This window comes from Mobula hypostoma, chromosome 15, assembly GCF_963921235.1.
Source record: "Mobula hypostoma chromosome 15, sMobHyp1.1, whole genome shotgun sequence".
Taxonomy (NCBI): Eukaryota; Metazoa; Chordata; class Chondrichthyes; order Myliobatiformes; family Myliobatidae; genus Mobula; species Mobula hypostoma.
The window spans coordinates 55028334-55049721 of NC_086111.1; the positions used below are offsets into that span (position 1 = coordinate 55028334).

The 21388-nt window shown below is 44.9% G+C and overlaps 1 protein-coding gene across 1 annotated transcript in view; it reads left to right on the forward strand.

Moving 5' to 3' along the window:
* The window catches only part of chdh (choline dehydrogenase), a 53045-nt gene that overhangs the window by 22548 nt on the left and 9109 nt on the right, over positions 1 to 21388 (forward strand). The window contains exons 4-6 of the mRNA XM_063068093.1: positions 2239 to 2390; positions 13674 to 13803; positions 13935 to 14069. Of these exons, the coding sequence (XP_062924163.1) occupies positions 2239 to 2390; positions 13674 to 13803; positions 13935 to 14069 (417 nt within the window). The remainder of the gene's footprint in view (positions 1 to 2238; positions 2391 to 13673; positions 13804 to 13934; positions 14070 to 21388) is intronic.

The following is a 21388-nucleotide window of genomic DNA, read 5'->3' on the forward strand; positions in this document are numbered from 1 at the left end:
GTTTCTTTATGCCCTAACTTTTACTGTATATGTCTCATGTTAATTGACTTCCCAGAAAGCACCACAGTCTTATTTGGATTCAATTCCATTTGCCAACAATCCACCTAACGTTCTGTCTAATCCACCCCCACAGTTTTAGGTAATCCTCCTCGCTATCTACGTCACCGTGGCAGTTAGTGTTATGCTGTAACCACGCCCATGAGCCAGGTTCTATTCTGTTGCTGCCTGAAAGGAGTTTGTACGTTCAGTGTGTGTGCATTTCCTCTAGGTGTTCTGAATTGTTCTCTCATTCCAAAAACATGCCGGTTAGTAGATTAATTGGTCACATGGGTGTAATCGGGTGGCGTTACTGATAATGTGCTGTTTATCAAGATAAATAAATGGATAGCTAGATATTGTGTCATTTGCAGACCTTTTAATCATACTTCCTACATTCACATCTGAGTTGTTAATGAACTGTATATGACCAGAGTTTCCAGCACTGGGTGCAGACTACTTATCAGAAAAGCATCTTTCCACCACTAATTTCTGCTTCCCTTCACTAAGCCAATTTTGGATCTAATTAGTCAGTTTGGTTTTAACCTTCTGATCAAACCTTCATAATTTATTATAAATTGCTATGATTGCAGATTGCACATTGCACCTTTAGACGGAGAGGTAACATAAAGAGTTTTACTCCTCATGTATGTGAAGGGTGTAAGGAATAAGGTCAATTCAATTCAAACCTTAATTTGGAATTTTGTCAAATGCCATTTCGAAATGTCTACTGCCTTGCCTCCAACAGCCTTCTTAGTTACTCCCTCAAAAAAACCCACCATGAAATTAGTGTGTCAGTATTTCCTTTGCACAAAGCCACACTGACTATTCCTGATCCGCTCCTGCCTTTCCAAGTGTATATAAATCCTGTCCTTTAGGATTTTTTTCTGTTAACTTCCCTTTGATTGACATTAAGGCTCACTGGTCTGTGCTTACCCGATTTACCATTGCTGCACTTCATATATAAGATTAACATCCTGATTCCACCCCTGTGACTAATGACGGTGTGGAAAATTTCATCAGAGTCCTGGCCATCTGTTCCCCTTGCTTCTCACCGTATCCCGGCGGTTTATCCACTCTTCTGCATTCTGAGAAATCTAACACCTCCACCGTTGATACTGACTTCTAATTTATCCGTGTTACTCTTCTTTGAACTCACTATCTTCCATGCTAATCTCCTTGATGAATACAGATAAAGAAGTATACATTTAGGACCTCACCTACGTCACCTAACTCCCATGTAAGTGACTCTTTCCTTTGCTACCCTGTTGCTGCTGATAAAACTATAGATTCTCTTTCTGAAGTTTCCTTGCAGTACGAGATAACCAACCCTCTTGGGTCCGGTTGAAAGTTTTGTTCTGCTTTTATTATTATGGACACTATGAAATAAGTTTAATCTTCAACTCCATTATTTGGCGTATATTTCAAACTGCTAATAATGCCCTTCTGATGTGAGGGTGGGGAGGGTGTGGTTATCCACAAGATCAGCAATGCACAAGATACGCTTCATAAAACTCTTTGCATTTGAAGCAGCTTAAGCCATCCTTCGATGTCCGATTTGGTAACTGCACATAGTTCTCAGGCCACAGTTTTGAGCACAAACATTAAGCAAATTATGTAATATCAGAGTAGAAAAATATTACATATTATGGTGTAATTGTTCTAAATGATTACCCATTATCTCAATTTTATGCAAATCTATTTAAAAGCGAATCAACAATGCTTACTTTGAGGTGTATTTAATTAAGGCACCCGTTAGTCTTGCAAGACCATGGATCTGTGCCTGGAAACTCTTCACTCTCCAGGGCGCAGGCCTGGGCAAGGTTGTATGGAAGACCAGCAGTTGCCCATGCTGTAAGTCTCCCCTCTCCACGACACCGATGTTGTCCAAGGGAAGGGCATTAGGACCCATACAGCTTGGCACCAGTGTTGTCGCAGAGCAATGTGTGATTAACTGCCTTGCTCAAGGATACAACATGCTGCCTTGGCTGGGGCTCGAACTCACGACCTTCAGGTCGCTTAAACCACTTGGCCGCATGCCCACGAGGTGTATTTAATTTAAGGGTTTTCATAATTAATACAAATTAGGCTCTACAGGCTATTCGGTTTGTGATGGCTTGTTACTTAACTTTTGTTTGGGTCATTATATGATATTAACTTGGTAGGTTAATTATCTTCAATCAAAATATTCCTGTCTTTCAGGGCAGAGATGGAGTGCGGCTAGTGCGTATCTGCGCCCTAGTTTCACACGCAGCAACTTAACAGCTGAAGTGAAAACATTTGTGACTAAAATTTTATTTGATGGTACCAAGGCCATCGGTGTTGAATATGTTCAAGGAGGACAAACGAAAAAGGTATTGTGGCATTATATTTATTTTGCATTTCTGACTTCTGCTCAAATCTTTCTGCATCAAGTAAAAGCGTTCACATAGAAACATAGAAAACCTACAGCACAATACAGGCCCTTTGGCCCACAAAGTTGTGCCGAACATGTCCTTACCTTAGAAATAACTAGGCTTACCCATAGCCCTCTATTTTTCTAAGCTCCATATACCTATCCAAAAGCCTCTTAAGAGACCTTATCGTATCCGCCTCCACCACCATTGCTGGCAGCCCATTCCACACACTCACCACTCTCTGAGTAAAAACTTACCCCTGACATCTCCTCTGTACCTACTCCCCAGCACCTTAAACCTGTGTCCTCTTGTGGCAGCCATTTCAGCCCTGGGGAAAAAGCCTCTGACTATCCACACGATCAATGCCTCTCATCATCTTATACACCTCTATCAGGTCACCTCTCATCCTCCGTCGCTCCAGGGAGAAAAGGCCGAGTTCACTCAACCTGTTTTCATAAGGCATGCTCCCCAATCCAGGCAACATCCTTGTAAATCTGCACCCTTTCTATGGTTTCCACATCCTTCCTGTAGTGAGGCGACCAGAACTGAGCACAGTACTCCAAGTGTGGTCTGACCCGGGTCCTATATAGTTGCATTACCTCTCGGCTCCTAAATTCAATTCCACGATTGATGAACGCCAATACACCGTATGCCTTCTTAACCACAGGGTCAACCTGCGCAGCTGCTTTGAGCGTCCTATGGACTTGGACCCCAAGATCCCTCTGATCCTCCACACTGACAAGAGTCTTACCATTAATACTCTATTCTACCATCATATTTGACCTACCAAAATGAACCACTTTACACTTAACTGGGTTGAACTCCATCTGCCACTTCTCAGCCCCGATGAGTGTGAAGTGGTTCATTTTGGTACGCTATTTACATGTTTTGGAGCGGCTAGTTACAGAGTGACTTGTGAGTTTGAAGTGCTGTGTTAGTGCTGATGTTTTATCTCAAAAGCCTTTGGCAAGGAAGCTGAACAGTGATAAGATCTTTAACTTTCCTTTATATTCTTAGAGATGGTAGGTAGGACAGTCACTCCTCTCCTGCAGTGTGTGGGAGATCAGGGAACCTTCTCGTGGCCTTGGTGACTATGCCTGTAGGAAACGTGTCCAGTTGCGACTCATTTATTTATTGAGATACGGCACAGAATTGGCACTTTGAGCCGTGCTGCCCAGCAACCCCTGATTTAATCCTAGCATAATCAAGGGGCAGTTTACAATGACCAATTAACCTACCAACTGTCACATCCTTGGACCATGGGAGGAAACCCACGGGGTCACGGGAAGAACAAGCAAATTCCTTACAGGCAACGGTGGGAATTGAACCCGGGTCGCTGGAACTGTAAAGTGCTGTACTGACTGCCGTGCTGCGCTGCTGCCCACCTGATGACTGACCACACTGAGCGGCTGGAGCTACAGCTGGACTCACTCAGGAGCACCCATGAGAGCTTCATGAGCGGTTAAGTGATCACCACAAACAGACAGGCAGGAGGTAGTTGGGTGGCCACCAGGAAAGGTAGACGGAGAGAGCAGAATTCCCCTCAGTAACAAGCGTAGCATTTTGAATCCTTTTAGTGGTGGGGTGGGGGTGGGAATAACCTTTTGAAGGAAAGCACCAGGTGTGCGGCACAGTGAATGGCTCGGATACACAGCAGGGAAAGGTGGAGTCAAGGGGAACTGTTGCAATGGAAGACCCAATAATCGGAGGTGCACATGGGTAATTCTGTAGCTGCAAACAGAACTATCAGAGGGAACGTTGCCTGCTGGCTGCCAGGGTCAAGGAGGCCTTTATGAGTGGAAAGTTGTGTCTTGTGATTTTGATGTTTTATTGAAGAGGTGGCCAAGGGGGCTGATGACGACAGGGTGGTAGACAAGTGCCTACGTGGACTTTAGCAAAGCTGTTCTGGAAGATTAGAGCATATAGGATCCAGGGTGAGCTGGCCAAATTATACAAGCAGTTGGAGAGTGGTAGTAGAGCTTTAGGTTTTGTAGAAAGTTTTGGATCAAGGTTGATAATTTTGTCTGTAACCATGAAGCTGAGAGGTTAGATTAGATTAGATAATGAGGACACGTAGTTCTCTTTGATTGTCATTTAGTAATGCATGCATTAAGAAATGATACAATGTTTTTCCAGAATGATATCACGGAAACACATGACAAACCGACTTAAAAACTGACAAAAACCGCATAATTATAACATATAGTTACAACAGTGCTAAACAATACCATAACTTGATAAGAACAGACCATGGCATGGTAAAAGTCTCAAAGTCTCTCGAAAGTCCCATCATCTCACACAGATGGTGAACCTTCAGCGCCGCTAACTTGCCGATGCAGCATCCTGGAAGCATCCGACCACAGTCCGGCTCCGAGTCCGTCCGAAAACTCCGAGCCTCTGACCAGCTCTCCGACACCGAGCATTGAGCACCATCTCTGGCGAGCGCTTTGACCCCGGCCCCGGCAACAGCCAATAGGCAAAGCCGAGGATTTGGGGCCTTCCCCTCCGGAGATTCTCGATCGCGCAGTAACAGCGGCAGTGAAGCAGGAATTTCAGAAATTACTCCAGGTGTTCCTCCGTGCTTCTCACGGCTGTCTCCATCAAATCCGGATTGTGCACGGCACCCTTAGTTAACACATATCGATACCATTCGGAATGGCCGCACACGCTGCGTCGCGCCGCCATCTTCTAGAGATGAGCGTTAATATACATTCTGAGCACCCAAAATACATTGATTCTGGGGTATGTCAGTCGACTTCAGGCAACTGTTATGAACAATGTGTTTTTTATATTTTATTAATGAAAAAGTGCTCAACTGATTTAAAAAGAGCCTTCCTTTTTTTGAAAAATAGTACAATGTAATGGCTAAGTAAACAAAAAAAAACCAGAAAACTGTGAATCATGTAAAATATTTGAAGAGAGATTGCAATTTAGGAGAAAGAAGGTGAGGCACTCTTCAGGGTTTAAGGGTTGATTTCGAACACTGAAGGTAGGGTCTTTTATTTTTTAATGAGATTTTTAACTGGCAGTATGCAGTGGGATAGGGGTTTGGAAGTTGTTTGCCTGATAGCCAAGGATTTTCCATTTGGAATTTGTTGGCTTTCCAATGCCGAGAGCCTGGGTGTAACAGGCACAGTGAGATATCGGGGTGGAAGTGGCAGGGTGGCTGGTGAGGGAGTACTAGTTTGGAGAGGGCAGGTGATGAATCTTACAGGAATGCATTCAGAAGTGTTGAAAAGAGCTGATGTACAAACTACTGAAGTAGGAAATTACAGCTTCAGTAGTATAGTACATAGGTCAAGATCAGGAAGTATAAAGATTGAAAAAATGGATTGAAAAAAGATCAGCTTTTATCATTGAGCTTGTGCTGAATCATATTGTGAATGTTTCTTGTCTACCATGGAAGGAGATAACATCCAGGAATGAGCACACTTTTGTTTATATAATAGACTGGTTCTGTGAAATTAGAGTTCTGAGGAAAGCCTTTAAGATTTCAAATGTTATCAAAAAGGAGTTCTAGGAATTAACAATAACCAGAAAGTATATTGACTTATACTGCGCCCACATTTTGAGTGAAGCAATGACTATTTCTTCTAGAAATTTACGGTGAAGAAAGATCTTAAGGAAGCAGTTAGGGCTGAATGAGAACATGGAATGACCTTGACCAACAGAAATAAGAACCTTTTGTAAATAAAATGAAATGAGTAGATTAGCTGGGGGAAGAGTAGGTCCACTCAGGGTCCAAAGAGGACGTCCATGTGCGGAACCAGGGGATATGTAGTATGAGATGTTCTGAATGAATATTTTGTGCTAATATTCACCAAGGAGGAGGATGAAGAAGTGAAGGAGGTGTACACTGAGGTGTATAACAGGACAGAAAATGTGTTAGAGATACTGATGCACGTTAAGGGGAACAAATACCCAGGACATTATGGGATTAATCGTAGGATATTAAGGGAAGCAAGGGCAGTAATGGAGATCTGTACATCATCTTTAGCCACTAGTGGGTGTGACGAAAGAGGGTTACAAAAGTACACATAGACTAAGATGTTAACTGTCCTGTGCTAGCACCAGTGGGATCAACAGTTGATCCGCCACCTGTCTTCAGGCGAGAGAGATAAGTAAGACAATGGAGCAGCATTTGGAAATGTTAATGAAGAGATGAGAGAGTTTAACGGAAGGAGACACCGGTCTGAGTATTGTCAAGACCGGCTCCTTTTGAACCCTGAACTGTTTGAAGTGTGATGGACAGGCAATACCCCAGCAGGGGGATAAAAAGGGGCAGGTTCGCTAAGATACCACACACACGACACCACGAGGTAACGAGACCCTGGAAGCGGTGTGCCCCCCACAAGTCGGTGGGAGATTTTTGGAGGACTGGTCGCGGGATCAGCCATAGACGCACAGGGTGGAAAGATACGGTCGGCGGGAACCTGGTGTGTGTGTCCACCCTTGCCTGGGTGCCGGGCTCACCGCAGAAGAACGATCGTGTCTGGAACGGAGGGGTCACAGTTGGTGACCTCAGAAGACATTTCAAAGGGCTCGCACGAAAGCTAACTGCAAGGAATATCAAAGGTCTGTTGAATCCGATTTGAATATCAGCATTCGCTCTCCCTCTCCCCAACGGCACAACGGCGATTACTGCGAACTGAACTAAACTGAACTCTGTCACTTGTGATTGAACATTTTACCCCTAGACTGCGATAGAGCTGATTGACCCTGTTATCCTAGTTCTGTGTACATGTGTGTTTATTCATTGCTAACCTGTTGCATTTATATCCTTACTATTAGAGTACTGTGTTGCTTATTTCTTTAATAAAACTTTCTTAGTTCCAGTAATCCAGACTCCAACTGAGTGATCCATTTCTGCTGGTTTGGCAACCCAGTTACGGGGTACATAACATAAGTGAGGTTTTCGTCCGCGATTTTGAACGCTAAATTTGGGATGGGGTAAATTGATTGGGTTAAAATTCCCGAAAGGAAGAAAAGGTAAACAGCAGAAATGGAGGCTGAGGAATTTCTAAAGGCACCGACCTTGGAGGCATTAGAGGATGCCGGGAAAGTGGAATTGGCAGCTGTGGCCAAACGGTTGAATCTTGTTAAGGGGAAGTGGACAATGAGGAGAGAGGAGATACACAGAGCTATCGTACAGCACAATGTATCTAAAGGTGTGTTTCCCCAAGGGGAGCTGGAGGTGATATCTATTGGAAAACCTGGTGGAGATGCAGTACAGGTGCAGCTTGAAAAACTGAGACTCGAGCACGAGTTCCGGGTACGGCAGCTAGAACACAAAGAGAAACAGTTAGAACGGCAAGAGAGAGAGAGACAGTTGGAGGGAGAAGAGAAACAGAGGGAAAGGGAATTTGAGCTGGAGAAGTTAAAGATAAGGGCCGAGCAGGGGCTCGTGCTGAACCAAGGTGGAGGGTTCAGGGCGACCCAGGAGGTTAGGCTGGTTCCCCCATTTGATGATACCGATGTGGATTGGTACTTTCTCCATTTCGAAAAAGTTGCTGCAAGTCAGGACTGGCTGAGGGATAAGTGGGCTGTTTTGCTTCAGAGTGTACTTAAAGGAAAAGCCCAACAAGCTTACTCGGCTTTGTCCGCGGAAGATGCCCAGAGGTATGAGGTGGTGAAAGAGGCCATCCTCAGGATTTATGAGTTGGTCCCGGAGGCATACCGGCAGAGGTTCCGAAATGCGAGGAAGCAGTGGGACCGCACGTATTTAGAGTTTGCCTGTGAGATGCAGACATATTGTGAGCGTTGGTGAGCCTCGAAAGGGGTAGGGGGGATTATGACAGACTGCTACAGCTGATCCTGATTGAGCAGTTTAAAGGTTGTGTCCCTGAGGGCATGAGACCCTACCTAGATGAGAAAGAGGCAGCCACGTTAGCCACAACTGCTAAGTTAGCGGATGAGTATGCGTTGACGCATAAAATGAAGTTTGCCCCGAGTAAAGGCTACCAGAAGAGTAGTCAGGACGGCGGGGAGAAATCCACCGGAAAAGTCAGAAAGTAAGCCGGGGACTAGTGAGAAGGATAAGGTAGACCAGGAGCAGTCTGGTAGGAAGTCTCCTGGGGTCGTCTGTTATAATTGTGGGAAAGTCGGACAGTTTGCGTCCAGGTGCTTTGCCCCAAAGAAGGAGACGGGAAAAGGAAAAACGGCGATTTCGACTGGCTGTATCGAGCTGGTAAACGAACCGCTAGGAGAGGAAAGGTCCGCCAAAGTTCAGGAAGGGCGCAAGAGGTTTATCTTGGCCGGATTGGTGTCGGAGAAGGAGGGGTTCAACCCAGTTCCAGTGCGGATCTGGAGAGACACGGGAGCGTGTCAGTCATTGATATTGAAGAGTGTATTAGAGTTTAGTTCAGAGACCCAGACTGGGGAGGTCAGGGTCAAAGGTATTGGGGAAGAGACTGAGGCAGTCCCTTTGCACCAGATACACCTACAAAGCAACTTGGTCTCTGGACTAGTCACGATCGGGGTGAGGCCCAAATTACTGATCAAAGGCGTGGAAGTCTTGCTCGGTAATGACGTCGCCGGGGGAATTGTGTTCTCGGCAGTGAGATTGACAGGTCAGCCTGCCAGCACTGAGGCCCCACCCATGGACTCACAGGTTCATCCTGTTTGCGCAGTGGCTCGCTGTATGTCCAGAGACACTGCTGAGACGTTTCTACCAGCCTTGTACGAGGAGGGGGTAGAAAGTGAAAAGAAGGAGCGTAATGAAACAGGAGGAAGTGGGGAAATTAAGGTAGATTTATCATTAGAAAAGAAGGACTTTATACAGGCACAGGAGCGAGACGAGGAAACAGCTCTCTGTGAAACAGAATTAGGAAGGGGGCCAGTGAATTATGGTGTGAAGGGGGAGGTGCTAAGGAAGGAAGGGAGACCAAGTACCGCAGACGAGGAATGGGGGGTGGTGCAAAAGAGCTATGGGGATGAGATTTTTAACCTGGCCTACAAGGTACCCCTCGGTGGACATTTTGAGGTGCTGAAGGAAACAGTTGGCGGAGCCATGAGAGAGTTTTTCTGGCTGCACAGGAGGAAGGATGTTATTGATTTTTGCAGACGCGAACTGAGACGGTCAGAGGCTTTTGATATGCTAACAAACCTAGTCGGTGTTAGTGCGGAAATCAATGAAGCTAGGGTGCCACCTGATAAAGGGGAAAACCCATTTTGAAAAGATGAGTATGGTACCGACCAGATGGGAGAAGGCTATTGTTTTGGCCAGCTCTGCTGATATGGTCTCTCCCTTAATCCCCAAACAAAGCGACTCTTTAGGAGAGCTAATTAAACGGCTCGCACATGTGTGTTTGATTGTCCCGAGGCGATGCAAAGAACTGGGATGTTGGGTGGTGTTTTTGTCACACTGGGTCAGCCTAGTGAGCAACATTCCTATAGAATGAGTAATTCAGTGACGAAAGGGCTAAAGAACACAGAAGTGTATATAGGCCATGTAATACGGCTGTCTGAAGCCAGCTTGATAGTGAACCTTGAAAAAAATGAGTTCAGCCACACGAAGGTCACTTATCTGGGAATTGTGGTAACACAGGGGCAGCTGGCAGCGATGCAAGCTACAGTGCAGGCTATCTCTGACATCCCAACCCCGACAGACAAGAGGGCCCTCAGAAGGCTCTTGGAGATGGTGGGGTACTGTAGGAAGTTTTGCAATAACTTTGCGGGTACTACCCCTCCCCCTCCTACTAAGCCCTTGCGAAAGAAAACTAAGTCGGGATGGGACGACCCTTGTTATCGTGGTCCGGGACGAAACCCAATGAGAGGTTACACTGATCACAATTCATCAGTGTTTTCGGCCACTATGAAGTTTGCTAAGTTGGAGCCTGGTTTAAAGGATTATTAAAATTACACATAGAAAAGGAACGGAAAATGTGATTGCTCACTGTCTGTCAAGGTGTTGACAACTTAAAATTCTCTGTATTAGCCAAATAGCTGATGAAGATGTATATTTGTGTGTATCTAATAATGTATTCATGCTTATAATTTTTACCCTGGTAAAAATCCTTAAAGGAGAGGGGTGTGACGAAAGAGGGTTACAGAAGTACACGTAGACTAAGATGTTAACTGTCCTGTGCTAGCACCAGTGGGATCAACAGTTGATCTGCCACCTGTCTTCAGGAAAGAGAGATAAGTAAGACAATGGAGCAGCATTTGGAAATGTTAATGAAGAGACGAGAGAGTTTAACGGAAGGAGACACCGGTCTGGGTATGGTTAAGTCCGACTCCTTTTGAACCCTGAACTGTTTGAAGTGTGATGGACAGGGGATACCCCAGCAGGGGGATAAAAAGGGGCAGGTTCGCTAAGACACCACACACACGACACCACGAGGTAACAAGACCCTGGAAGCGGTGTGCCCCCCACAAGTCGGTGGGAGTTTTTTTGGAGGACTGGTTGCGGGGCCAGCCATAGATGCACAGGGTGGAAAGATACGGTCAGGGGGAACCTGGTGTGTGTGTCCACCCTTGCCTGGGTGCTGGGTTCACCGCAGAGAAACGATCGTATCTGAAATGGAGGGGGTCACAGTCGGTGACCTCAGAAGACATTTCAAAGGGCTCGCCCGAAAGCTAACTGCGAGGAATATCAAAGGTCTGTTGAATCCGATTTGAATATCAGCATTCGCTCGCTCTCTCTCTCCCCAACGGCACGACGGCGATTACTGCGAACTGAACTAAACTGAACTCTGTCACTTGTGATTGAACATTTTACCCCTAGACTGCGATAGAGCTGATTGACCCTGTTGTCCTAGTTCTGTGTACATGTGTGTTTATTCATTGCTAACCTGTTGCATTTATATCCTTACTATTAGAGTACTGTGTTGCTTATTTCTTTAATAAAACTTTCTTAGTTCCAGTAATCCAGACTCCAACTGAGTGGTCCATTTCTGCTGGTTTGGCAACCCAGTTACGGGGTACGTAACATGTGGAACTGGAAGATTCCTGTATCTGGGAAGGGCAATAGGGATAAGGCATGAAAATGGTAGAAAACTTCTTAGGGTCAGGATTTATGATCTGTTGGAAAGTCATGGAGTGTTTAGTCAGCTTGTATCATGTATGGGAATACCTGTCTCACAAATCTGATTGAGGTTTTGGTTTGCATAGACGTTAGCAAGGTTTCATGAGGTCCAGAAAGTTAGGTCCCAGATGTTTTGGCAAACTGGATCCAAATTTGCCTTAGTGATAGGAGGTAGAGGTGAAGGGTTTCTTGTTTCTCTGAATGGAAGCCTGTTGCTAATAATGTACTTCAGGGTTTGGTACTGGGACCTTTGTTGTTTGTTTTATCTGTGACTTGAATGAAAATATCTGTAGTCTAATAGGGAAGTTGATGAGTCAACCTTGAGTTAAATACTCTGGAATAAAAATATATTTTATGAAAATATTAAAATCAGATGATTATTCATTTAGCTGGGCAAAAAAAAGGTGACAGAAGATGAGTAGGTAAAAAGGAGCATGGAATGTATCTGGCGAGATATAGATTAACAGTAGTGCAAGGAAATGTAATGAAATCCCTGCCAAAAGGAGAGAATAGAACACCAGAAACAAGTTGGTCGGCAAAGATCTAAAACAGGGGCTTAATGACCCTTTGGAAAAGGTTACAGAGTAAGTAGACAGTGTGTGGTAAATGTAATTTATTAACATTTTCAAGAGGCTTTCAGTGTGTCCCTGTATGATAGAGTAATAACTAAAGTCAGAGAGGGTGAAGTTGAGAGACAAGTAGTGGAAGGGATTATTAACTGACTTCATTGTATAAAGTGGGAATATAGAGCAACTGTTCAAAGTGGAAAACGATAGCTGGGGATATTCCATCAAAGTCAGTACCGGGACTACTGTTCAATTTATAATAATGATGAGGCACCTGGAGCTGAAAAAAGCAATTCCAAATATTCAGACGTGCAAAGATGAGGTGGGAGGACTCCAAATTACAAGAGAACTGATAAAATAAGCAATAATTTGGTCATGAAGTTCAACACGGCTGATTATGAGGTGGAATGTTAATAGTGGGAAGACTGGGAAAGTCACATCACTGGAAGACACAGGTCTTATTGTGAAAGAGGAAAAAAGGGGTTCTCAGAATCAATTACACCAATCGCTTCCAATCCCCATTCCGATTCTGACACGTTGGTGGACGGTCTCCTCTACTGCCACAAGGAGGCCACTCTCAGACTGGAGGAAGAATGCCTCATATTCTGTCTGGGTAGCCTCCAACCTGAAGTCATGAACATTGATTTCTTCGACATCTGGTAATTTTTCTCCTCCCCCTCCCCTATTCTTCAATTCCCCCCTCTGATCCCTCAGGTTTGAAATCTTGAACCTGACGGATAATAAGGTGACACTGAGTAGACAGATGCAGCAAACTAGAATCAGCAAAGGAGGGGAGGGGAAGATGGCGGCGCGACGCAGTGCGCAGGGCCGCTCTGAAATTACATCGTATTTGTAAGTAGGTACCGTGCACGATCCTGATTTGATGGAGGCAGACGTAAGAAGCACGGAGGAACACCTGGAGCAACTTCTGAAATGCCCGCTTTGCTGCTGCTGCTACTGTGTGATCGAGAATCTTGGAGGCAAAGGCCCCAAATCCTCGGCTTTGCCTGTTGCCTGTTACCGGGGCTGGGGTTGAAGCGCTCGGCAGAGATGGTGCTCAGTGCTCGGTATCGGAGGGCTGGTCGGAGGTTCGAAGTTTTCGGAGGGACTCAAAAGTCGACTGTGGTCAGGTGCTTCCAGGGTGCTGCATTGGCAAGTTTGCGGCGCTGGAGGTTCATGGCAGGGAGAGTTTTTCTTCCTTCTACCGTCTGTGTGAGATGACGGGACTTTCGAGAGACTTTGAGACCTTTTTTTTTACCGTGCCCATGGTCTGGTCTTTCTCAAATTACGGTATTGCTTGGCACTGTTGTAACTATATGTTATAATTATGTGGTTTTGGTCAGTTTTTTAGTCTTGGTTTGTCTTGTGTTTCTGTGATATCATACTGGAGGAACATTGTATCATTTCTTAATGCATGCATTACTAAATGACAATAAAAGAGGATTGTGTGTCCTCATAATCTAATCTAATCTAATCAACCCAGTGGGTTGAGCAGTACCGTGGGGGGGAACCAACTACTGACCTTTCAGGTCCTACTGTTGACAGATCCTTGCCTCCCACGTCGAGTTCTTTCAGCAGATTATCACTCCAGATTCCTGCTTCTGCAGTCTCTTGTGGCTCCTGAATAAACAGATTATTTTTCTATCGTAGGTATATGCCAATAAGGAAGTGATCTTAAGTGGAGGTTCAATTAACTCACCCCAGCTTCTCCTGTTATCTGGGGTGGGCAACGCAGATGACCTCAAAGCTCTGGGAATTCCCGTTGTTTGTCATCTTCCAGGTAACCACTGAAGCATTCAAAGAAAGCAAAGGAATTGAATTGACTAATCTGAACTCATTCACCCACTGGTGATGGTTCCTGTAGTTAGGTAATCAGAACTTCTCACCTCAAATAAATTTTATTGTGTTTAGGTGTGGGCCAGAATCTTCAAGATCATCTGGAACTATACGTGCAACAAGAATGTATTAAGCCTATAACACTGTATAAATCCCAAAAACCCTTCAAGATGATCCAGATCGGTCTGGAATGGCTTTGGAAGTTCACAGGTAAAATGTTGCTGTCTTCTAATTCTTGAGCCTTGACGCTTTAAATTTATTTATGGAAGGTGGGTGGCGTTGGCAGAAGCAACAATTATCGTCTTGCTAATTACCCTGACTTGGTGCATCCTTTAGGTGAAGCTATCCCACAGTACTGCTTGTAATGAGTTCTAAGATTTAGACAGAAATTTTTTGTATCATTGTAAGATTCCAGTTTTAGAGTTGTTATTTGTTATTATTTGTCTCCTTTAGCAGGTGAGCTGTTCCAGAGAAGGATCACAGCAGTGTAGTTCTTTTTTCTTGGAAAAAATGTGCAGAATTTCTGGTGTTTATGAATCCTGAAACTAGGCTGTCTGATGAACTTTGCTTACCTCAGATTATTTAAGCAACACACATCAAAGTTGCTGGTGAACGCAGCAGGCCAGGCAGCATCTCTAGGAAGAGGTGCAGTCGACGTTTCAGGCCGAGACCCTTCGTCAGGACTTAACCATCCCCTCCATCCCCTCCGACCTTCAACTGTCGGAGGCAGAAAGCTATGTCCTCTGTAAGGGCCTCACCTTTGTCCCCCTTCGCCCACACCTCAGTGAGTTCCGCATTCGCCATGATGCGGAACTGTTCTTCCGCCGTCTCCGTCTCCGAGCCTACTTCTTCGGCAAGGACTCTTCCACCCCACCGATGACCCCTTCTCCCGTCTTCAACCCTGCTCTTCTTCATGGACACCCCGCTCTGGTCTTCTGCCTGCTCTGGATCTCTTTATCGCTAACTGCCGACGGGACATCAACCGTCTCGACTTCACCACACCTTGTCCCCATTCCAACCTCACTCCTTTGGAATGCTCTGCTCTCCACTCCCTCCGCATTAATCCTAACCATATTATTAAACCCGCCGATAAGGGGGGTGCTGTTGTAGTCTGGCGTAAGTCCTGACTAAGTGTCTCGGCCTGAAACGTCGACTGCTCCTCTTCCTAGAGATGCTGCCTGGCCTGCTGCGTTCACCAGCAACTTTGATGTGTGTTGCTTGAATTTCCAGCATCTGCAGAATTCCTGTTGTTTGCTCAGATTATTTAGTTAATTATCAATATTTTCAAGGCATTCACCATCTGCTGGGGGTGGATGTTTAGGTTTGGATTCACCTACTTTGGCAGTCCCTCAGGATTGCTTCCTTTCTCATTTTGAGGAAGTTTCAGCATAGACTAGAAGGGCCAAATGGTCTGTTTTCTGTTCTGTGGTGTTCTATGGTTCTATGGTTCTAAATGGAGGATACCTTGGTGTGCATACATTTAACGTGGCGTGATTGCCAGATGTGAAATAGAATGAGATCTTAAGTCTCGTGGTGAGGGGATCTAAGGGCATCAGTGGCTGGTCTTGGATCCTGATATCTTTACGATCTAGGGTTTTGGAAGTCAAAACAGGAGGCATAAAACTTGTTGCTTATGGTCGTTTAGTTAAGTGTTACCAGAGCAAAGGATGAACAAAAAAAAATCATAAACACGAGGAAATCTGTAGATGCTGGAATTTCAAGCAACACACATAAAAGTTGCTGCTGCTGTTCCTTCCGTTAGTCCTGACGAAGGGTCTCAGCCCGAAACGTCGACTGTACCTCTTCCTAGAGATGCTGCCTGGCCTGCTGCGTTCACCAGCAACTTTGATGTGTGTAAAAAAAACATGGTGTTTTATATTTAAAAAAAACTAGCTTGAATGAAAAGATAATGACATTCCAATGATAACAACTAACCAATAAAATAGCCAGATTCAAATAGAATGACTTCCAGTGATTATTATACAAAAGTAGAAAAGCTCATCTACAAGGAAGATACAAAAGAAATAAATTGGACATCCGAACCCAACAGCAGGCTTTGTTGCCAGATGTAGGAGTGTGGACATTTGATTGATGTTGAAATCTTTCTGGCAGTGTTATACTGACGTTACTAGCTGTGAATTCCTTTTAGCACCACGAAGCAGGAAGAGACTATTCAGCCCCTCTAGTTTATTTTAGTTCTGTCCAATCACGGTAGATCTGAATTTTGACTTGGTTTACTAACTCTTAACGTGCTGAACTACAAAGAGTCAGAAACATAAAGCTGGCAGTCTTTATTCTTTCCAGTCTCACCCTCACTGCATGACAATGTGCTTGCAAGACATTGACTCGGCTTCTGTTTGAGCTTATCCTGTTTAACTTGCTGAGTGCTTCCGGCATCTTCTACTTATATTTCGAATTTTTATGCTTTAAAAATGTATTAATCCCACTTTGAAATGTGTAACTAAGCCCAAGACTCAAAAGATTCTTTGAAGTCACACAACTTCAGAGTCCCAATCCCCTTTACCTCCTAATCCCGTACAATCAATGTTGGATTTGTCATCTGCACAGGGTATAGTGTTACAGATGGAAACCATCGAGGTTGTTGCTTGGCAAGTATGCAAATGCCATGTGTTGCCCAGTCTGGATTGTGGCAGCAGCGTGGAGTTTTTAAAGGCTGAGAGATCTGGATAGGGTGAAGAAGGAAGAAATTGCTCACAGCAAACAGCAGGTCAGGCAGAGCAAAAAGATCATATTGGCCTGTTTCTGTCACCACAGATGCTGCTTGACCTGTTCCATATTAGAGAATTTTCTATTTTATTCCATGTATCCGTCATCTGCAATATTTTGATTTTTAAATTGAAATTGACGGTTTAATATAATGTAGCCCCCTGGTAAGCCTCAGGCTCACTCAGCTCGCTTCCGTCTAGAGGGAGCAGCCTTCAGCCCCGCCAAACTCTGTATTCGAGCTTGTGTAGATGCTGTGTGATGTACCTCACCCTGCCAAATAACAGACAGTACCCCATATGCGATGAAATGATTACACTTTATAGATCTTACTGGAACTATGTAATAGAGATACAATATAAAAGGAAAGTAAAAGGCGCCAGACTTATCAAAGTTCAACCATTTTGTGCACAACAGTTGGAGCTCAATTAACGGGGTCTTCTTTCCACCGTTCGATCCCCTCCGACCCTCTCGACCCGCCGCCTAGGACCAACCACGGTGGTCAACCAGATGCTCCACACGAATCTGTCTTCGTCTCCTCTCCTCGCCGAAGACTCGTCTCTCACTCTAAGCTTTCGCTGAATGACAACTAAACCGCATTTTTCTTTACCGACAATGAAAATTCAGCTTTGATTATTGTAAGGGGTTTCTTCTTTTATGTTACTGCTAAGGCTAAGTTTGAAGTTAATAACTCATCTCCTTCTACCTTAGGCCACAAACTCATCAATCACCCCTGCTGTGGGCACTTTCTGGAGGTCCGAAATCTATATGCTTCACAACCGCTGGACTAAGTGTGTCAATGTAGGAGGGGACTATGTTGAAAACGTAAATGTGCTAGGTTTTCTAAAATTGACTCCGTCTACCGTAGGCCACGAACTCTTCAATCACCCCTCGTAACAAATAAAGTTACTGTGGAAATCAGATATTAGTGATTTTCTGTCATATCCATTTTTCACCAGAATTCATTCCCAGATGTCTCTTAGGTGCTCTCTTGTTCCTCATGTTCACAAAACATTTTGTGATTTTGCTTTCTATTTTAGTTTTTAAAAAATGTGGGCTTCTCAGTTGTTTCATTAAATAGCTTTTTAAATTAATCAGCAGTGAGGGGATATTTTCAATGTTTCCTTTATGATCAAATCAGCAGCTTTTAACAAATGGTTATTCGAGCAAGGGAATTTTACTGATGAGTTTTTTCCACCTTCTTTTATCTTTCAGTGATACCTGTAGGCAGATCTTGTCGGAGAACTTGGCAGGTGCTGAGACAGTGGTGTCTGATCTGCTGTTACCTCAATAATTCATGCTCAGACATGCTCATGTTTGATTACAGTAGAAGATCTGTGATCTGACGCATGAAACACCTAACAAATGACGACTGATCAAGGGTTTTTAAAAAATTTTTAAAAAATATTTTATTTAAGTGCAATCGTGAAGAATAGCCAGATCAGAAATGCTGATCAAGTCAACTAGTTCCCAAAGAGAACTCTGGTAGGCGGATCAGATGGTTCACTGCTGCTCAGCGATAGCTCGTAGCAAGTACGTGGGACAGGCACAATGGTCGCTAGCCCCTGTACCTCAAAAACACACCTGAGCAGTGTGGCGGAGGTATGTGCTATGCATGACCTGATCTGAAAGCATCATGATAGATTGTGTTCATGGTTGGCTCAGTCTCTCCCTTGTGGCTGATTGCTGCCCAGCCCAGCCGCCTCCTTGGCCATGCCCTTCTGCTCACCCTGCCGCTCCTTTGGCCTTGTCTCTCTGTGGTCCAGCACCTTCCTTGGTGATGCCTTTCTGCCAACCCCATCACCCTCTTTCTTGCAACACACATAAAAGTTGCTGGTGAACGCAGCAGGCCAGGCAGCATCTCTAGGAAGAGGTGCAGTCGACGTTTCAGGTCGAGACCCTTCGTCAGGACTAACTGAAGGAAGAGCTAGTAAGAGATTTGAAAGTTGGAGTGGGAGGGGGAGATCCAAAATGATAGGAGAAGACAGGAGGGGGAGGGATGGAGCCAAGAGCTGGACAGGAGATAGGCAAAAGGGATACGAGAGGATCATGGGACAGGAGGCCCAGGGAGAAAGAAAGGGGAAGGGGTGAAGCCCAGAGGATGGGCAAGGAGTATAGTGAGAGGGACAGAGGGAGAAAAAGAGAGAGAAAAAAATATATATATATAATAAATAAATAATGGATGGGTTATGAAGGGGAGATGGGGCATTAACGGAAGTTTGAGAAGTCAATGTTCATGCCATCAGGTTGGAGGCTACCCAGACGGAATATAAGGTGTTGTTCCTCCAACCTGAGTGCGGCTTCATCTTGACAGTAGAGGAGGCCGTGGATAGACATATCAGAATGGGAATGGGACGTGGAATTAAAATGTGTGGCCACTGGGAGATCCTGCTTTCTCTGGCGGACAGAGCGTAGGTGTTCAGCGAAACGGTCTCCCAGTCTGCGCCAGGTCTCACCAATATATAGAAGGCCACATCGGGAGCACCGGACACAGTATATCACCCCAGCTGACTCACAGGTGAAGTGTCGCCTCACCTGGAAGGAATGTCTGGGGCCCTGAATGGCAGTGAGGGAGGAAGTGTAAGGGCATGTGTAGCACTTGTTCAGCTTACAAGGATAAGTGCCAGGAGGGAGATCGGTGGGGAGGGATGAAGTCTTGTCCTGGCTGCCCTCGGTGGTGCTCCACCCTTGGCCCAGCTCCATGGAAGTGCCAATGATATCGGGGTATCAGATACTCAAGCTTTTACGTAGTGCTTTATATAATTAGAGTAAGTACTGAAAATTACCTATAAACAGCCCCAATAGGACAAGAGGTTATGTTGCCAGAAAATTGTTCATTATGTTAAGCCAGTTGGAATGATCAGTTCTCTTGGGTGTGTTGGCCCAAGGTCTGGTTGGTAGTTGTGATGAGTAACTGGGGTCTCCAGGCAATGAGGGAGGGGTGAACCTCAAGCTCCTTTGATCCATTAAAAAAAATCCAGTCATAGACATTCAGAAGTACTGATCGTTTGGCATCTGGCTCCCTCCCTCACTATCTCAGTGGGAGCAAGACATGCACCTGGGGTCACAGTGCCCAGAAGGCAGGCTCCATTGTCCTCTCCAATGAGATTGCTGCTCCTTCAGCCCTTTACCTCCACCTCTCACCCCAGCTTCTCACATCATCTCTCCCCCCCCCACCTAGCAACTACCATCTTGTACTTCTCCCCCACCCACCCACCTGGCTTCTGCCCCTTCCTGAAGGGTTCCAGCCCAAAATGTCGACTATTTATCCCCCTCTATAGCTGCTGCCAGTATCTTGTTGGATTAGAATCTATAATTGTTATTTTCCTTATAGTTTTACTTTCTTCTGCTTGGTTTTGTTTTTTTATATAAAGTTATCAATGTCTGTGTAATTGTTCAGTGTGTTTCCTAGTGGTTACAGTCCAACTGTACTTCTTCTGGAAGTTTCTTGGTTTCGGTGACCTGAATGGGGACTATCTTATTGTTTGATTCCACCGATAGAGTTTACTGCTATTTAGCAGATTGGTATGAGAAGACCAGACCACATCAGATTGACCTCGTTCCGTCTTCGTCTTCACCTTCTCCTCACTGCTAGGCTCTGCTTTTGCTATTCCCCTTTCCTAATTCCTTCGTTCTCTCAGCATTTAATGAAAACGACCAGAAGCAACGAGTTTTTTGCCTCATTCTTGACTTGGAAGAACCTCAGATCAAAAACATCACAATCCAACAGTGTGTTGCCGTGGGGACTGGTCTGTCTGGCTAGGAAACAAGATCAGGTCAGGAACTTGATGAGCTGAAGCTCAGCCGGTCGTATTTCCCACTTACTTTTAACTCATCGGGGCTTAGTTACCCTCTCCCTTTAAACTCATCCTAGCTCACTGACACTACCATGCAACATGTAGAATGAGTAAAAGTAAAAATAAATAAACACAAAATCTGCAATTGCTGGAAATTCAGAGCACCACACACAAAATGCTGGAAGAGCTCAGCTGGTCAGGCAGCATCTATGGAAAGGAATAAAGCCGACATTTGGGCTGAGATCCTTCATCAGGATGTGTCCTGGTGAATGAATGGTCTCAGTTCTAAACGTAAATCTTTATTTCTTTCCAAATAAAAATGATCATCCAGACAATCCTCAAGTCTGGCACCATCTAAATCCTGAGAGTGCCAGATTATTGGAGTTTTATTGCTGCTTGAAATAAGAACTAGTTTTTTTTTTGTTACTATATAAAGCTTATGCAAAAAGGGGAGACTAGATAGGCTGCTTTTCCCGGAGTGTAGAATGCTGAGGGGTGACCTTACAGGGTCATAGATAAGGTGGATGATTACACTCATTTTCCCAGGGTAGAGGAGTGTTAAACTGGGATTAAGGTGAGTGAGCAAAGATTTAAAGAGGACCCAAGGGACAAGTTCTTCACACAAAGGGTGGTGGGTATGTTGAATGAGGTGGTAAAGGAAGTAGTAGAGGAGAGTACAATTGCAATGTTTAAAGTACATTGAGAGGGGTACGTAGAAAGGAAAAGTTTAGAGCAGTGTTTCCCAGCCTGGGGTCTACGGACCCCTCAGTTAATGATAGCGGTCCATGGCATAAAAAACTTTGGGAATCCCTGGTAGAGGGATATAGGCCAAACACAGGCAAGTGTGATCAGCTCATGTTGGCAACACATGGTCGACGTGGATGAGTTGGGTTGAAGGGCCTGCGTCTATGCTGCGATCCTCCATGCTGTAACTTGGTCGGCATGGACGAGTCGGGCTGAGGAAGCTGTTTCTGTTCCGTATAACTCCACGACTCTAAAAAAAATAAA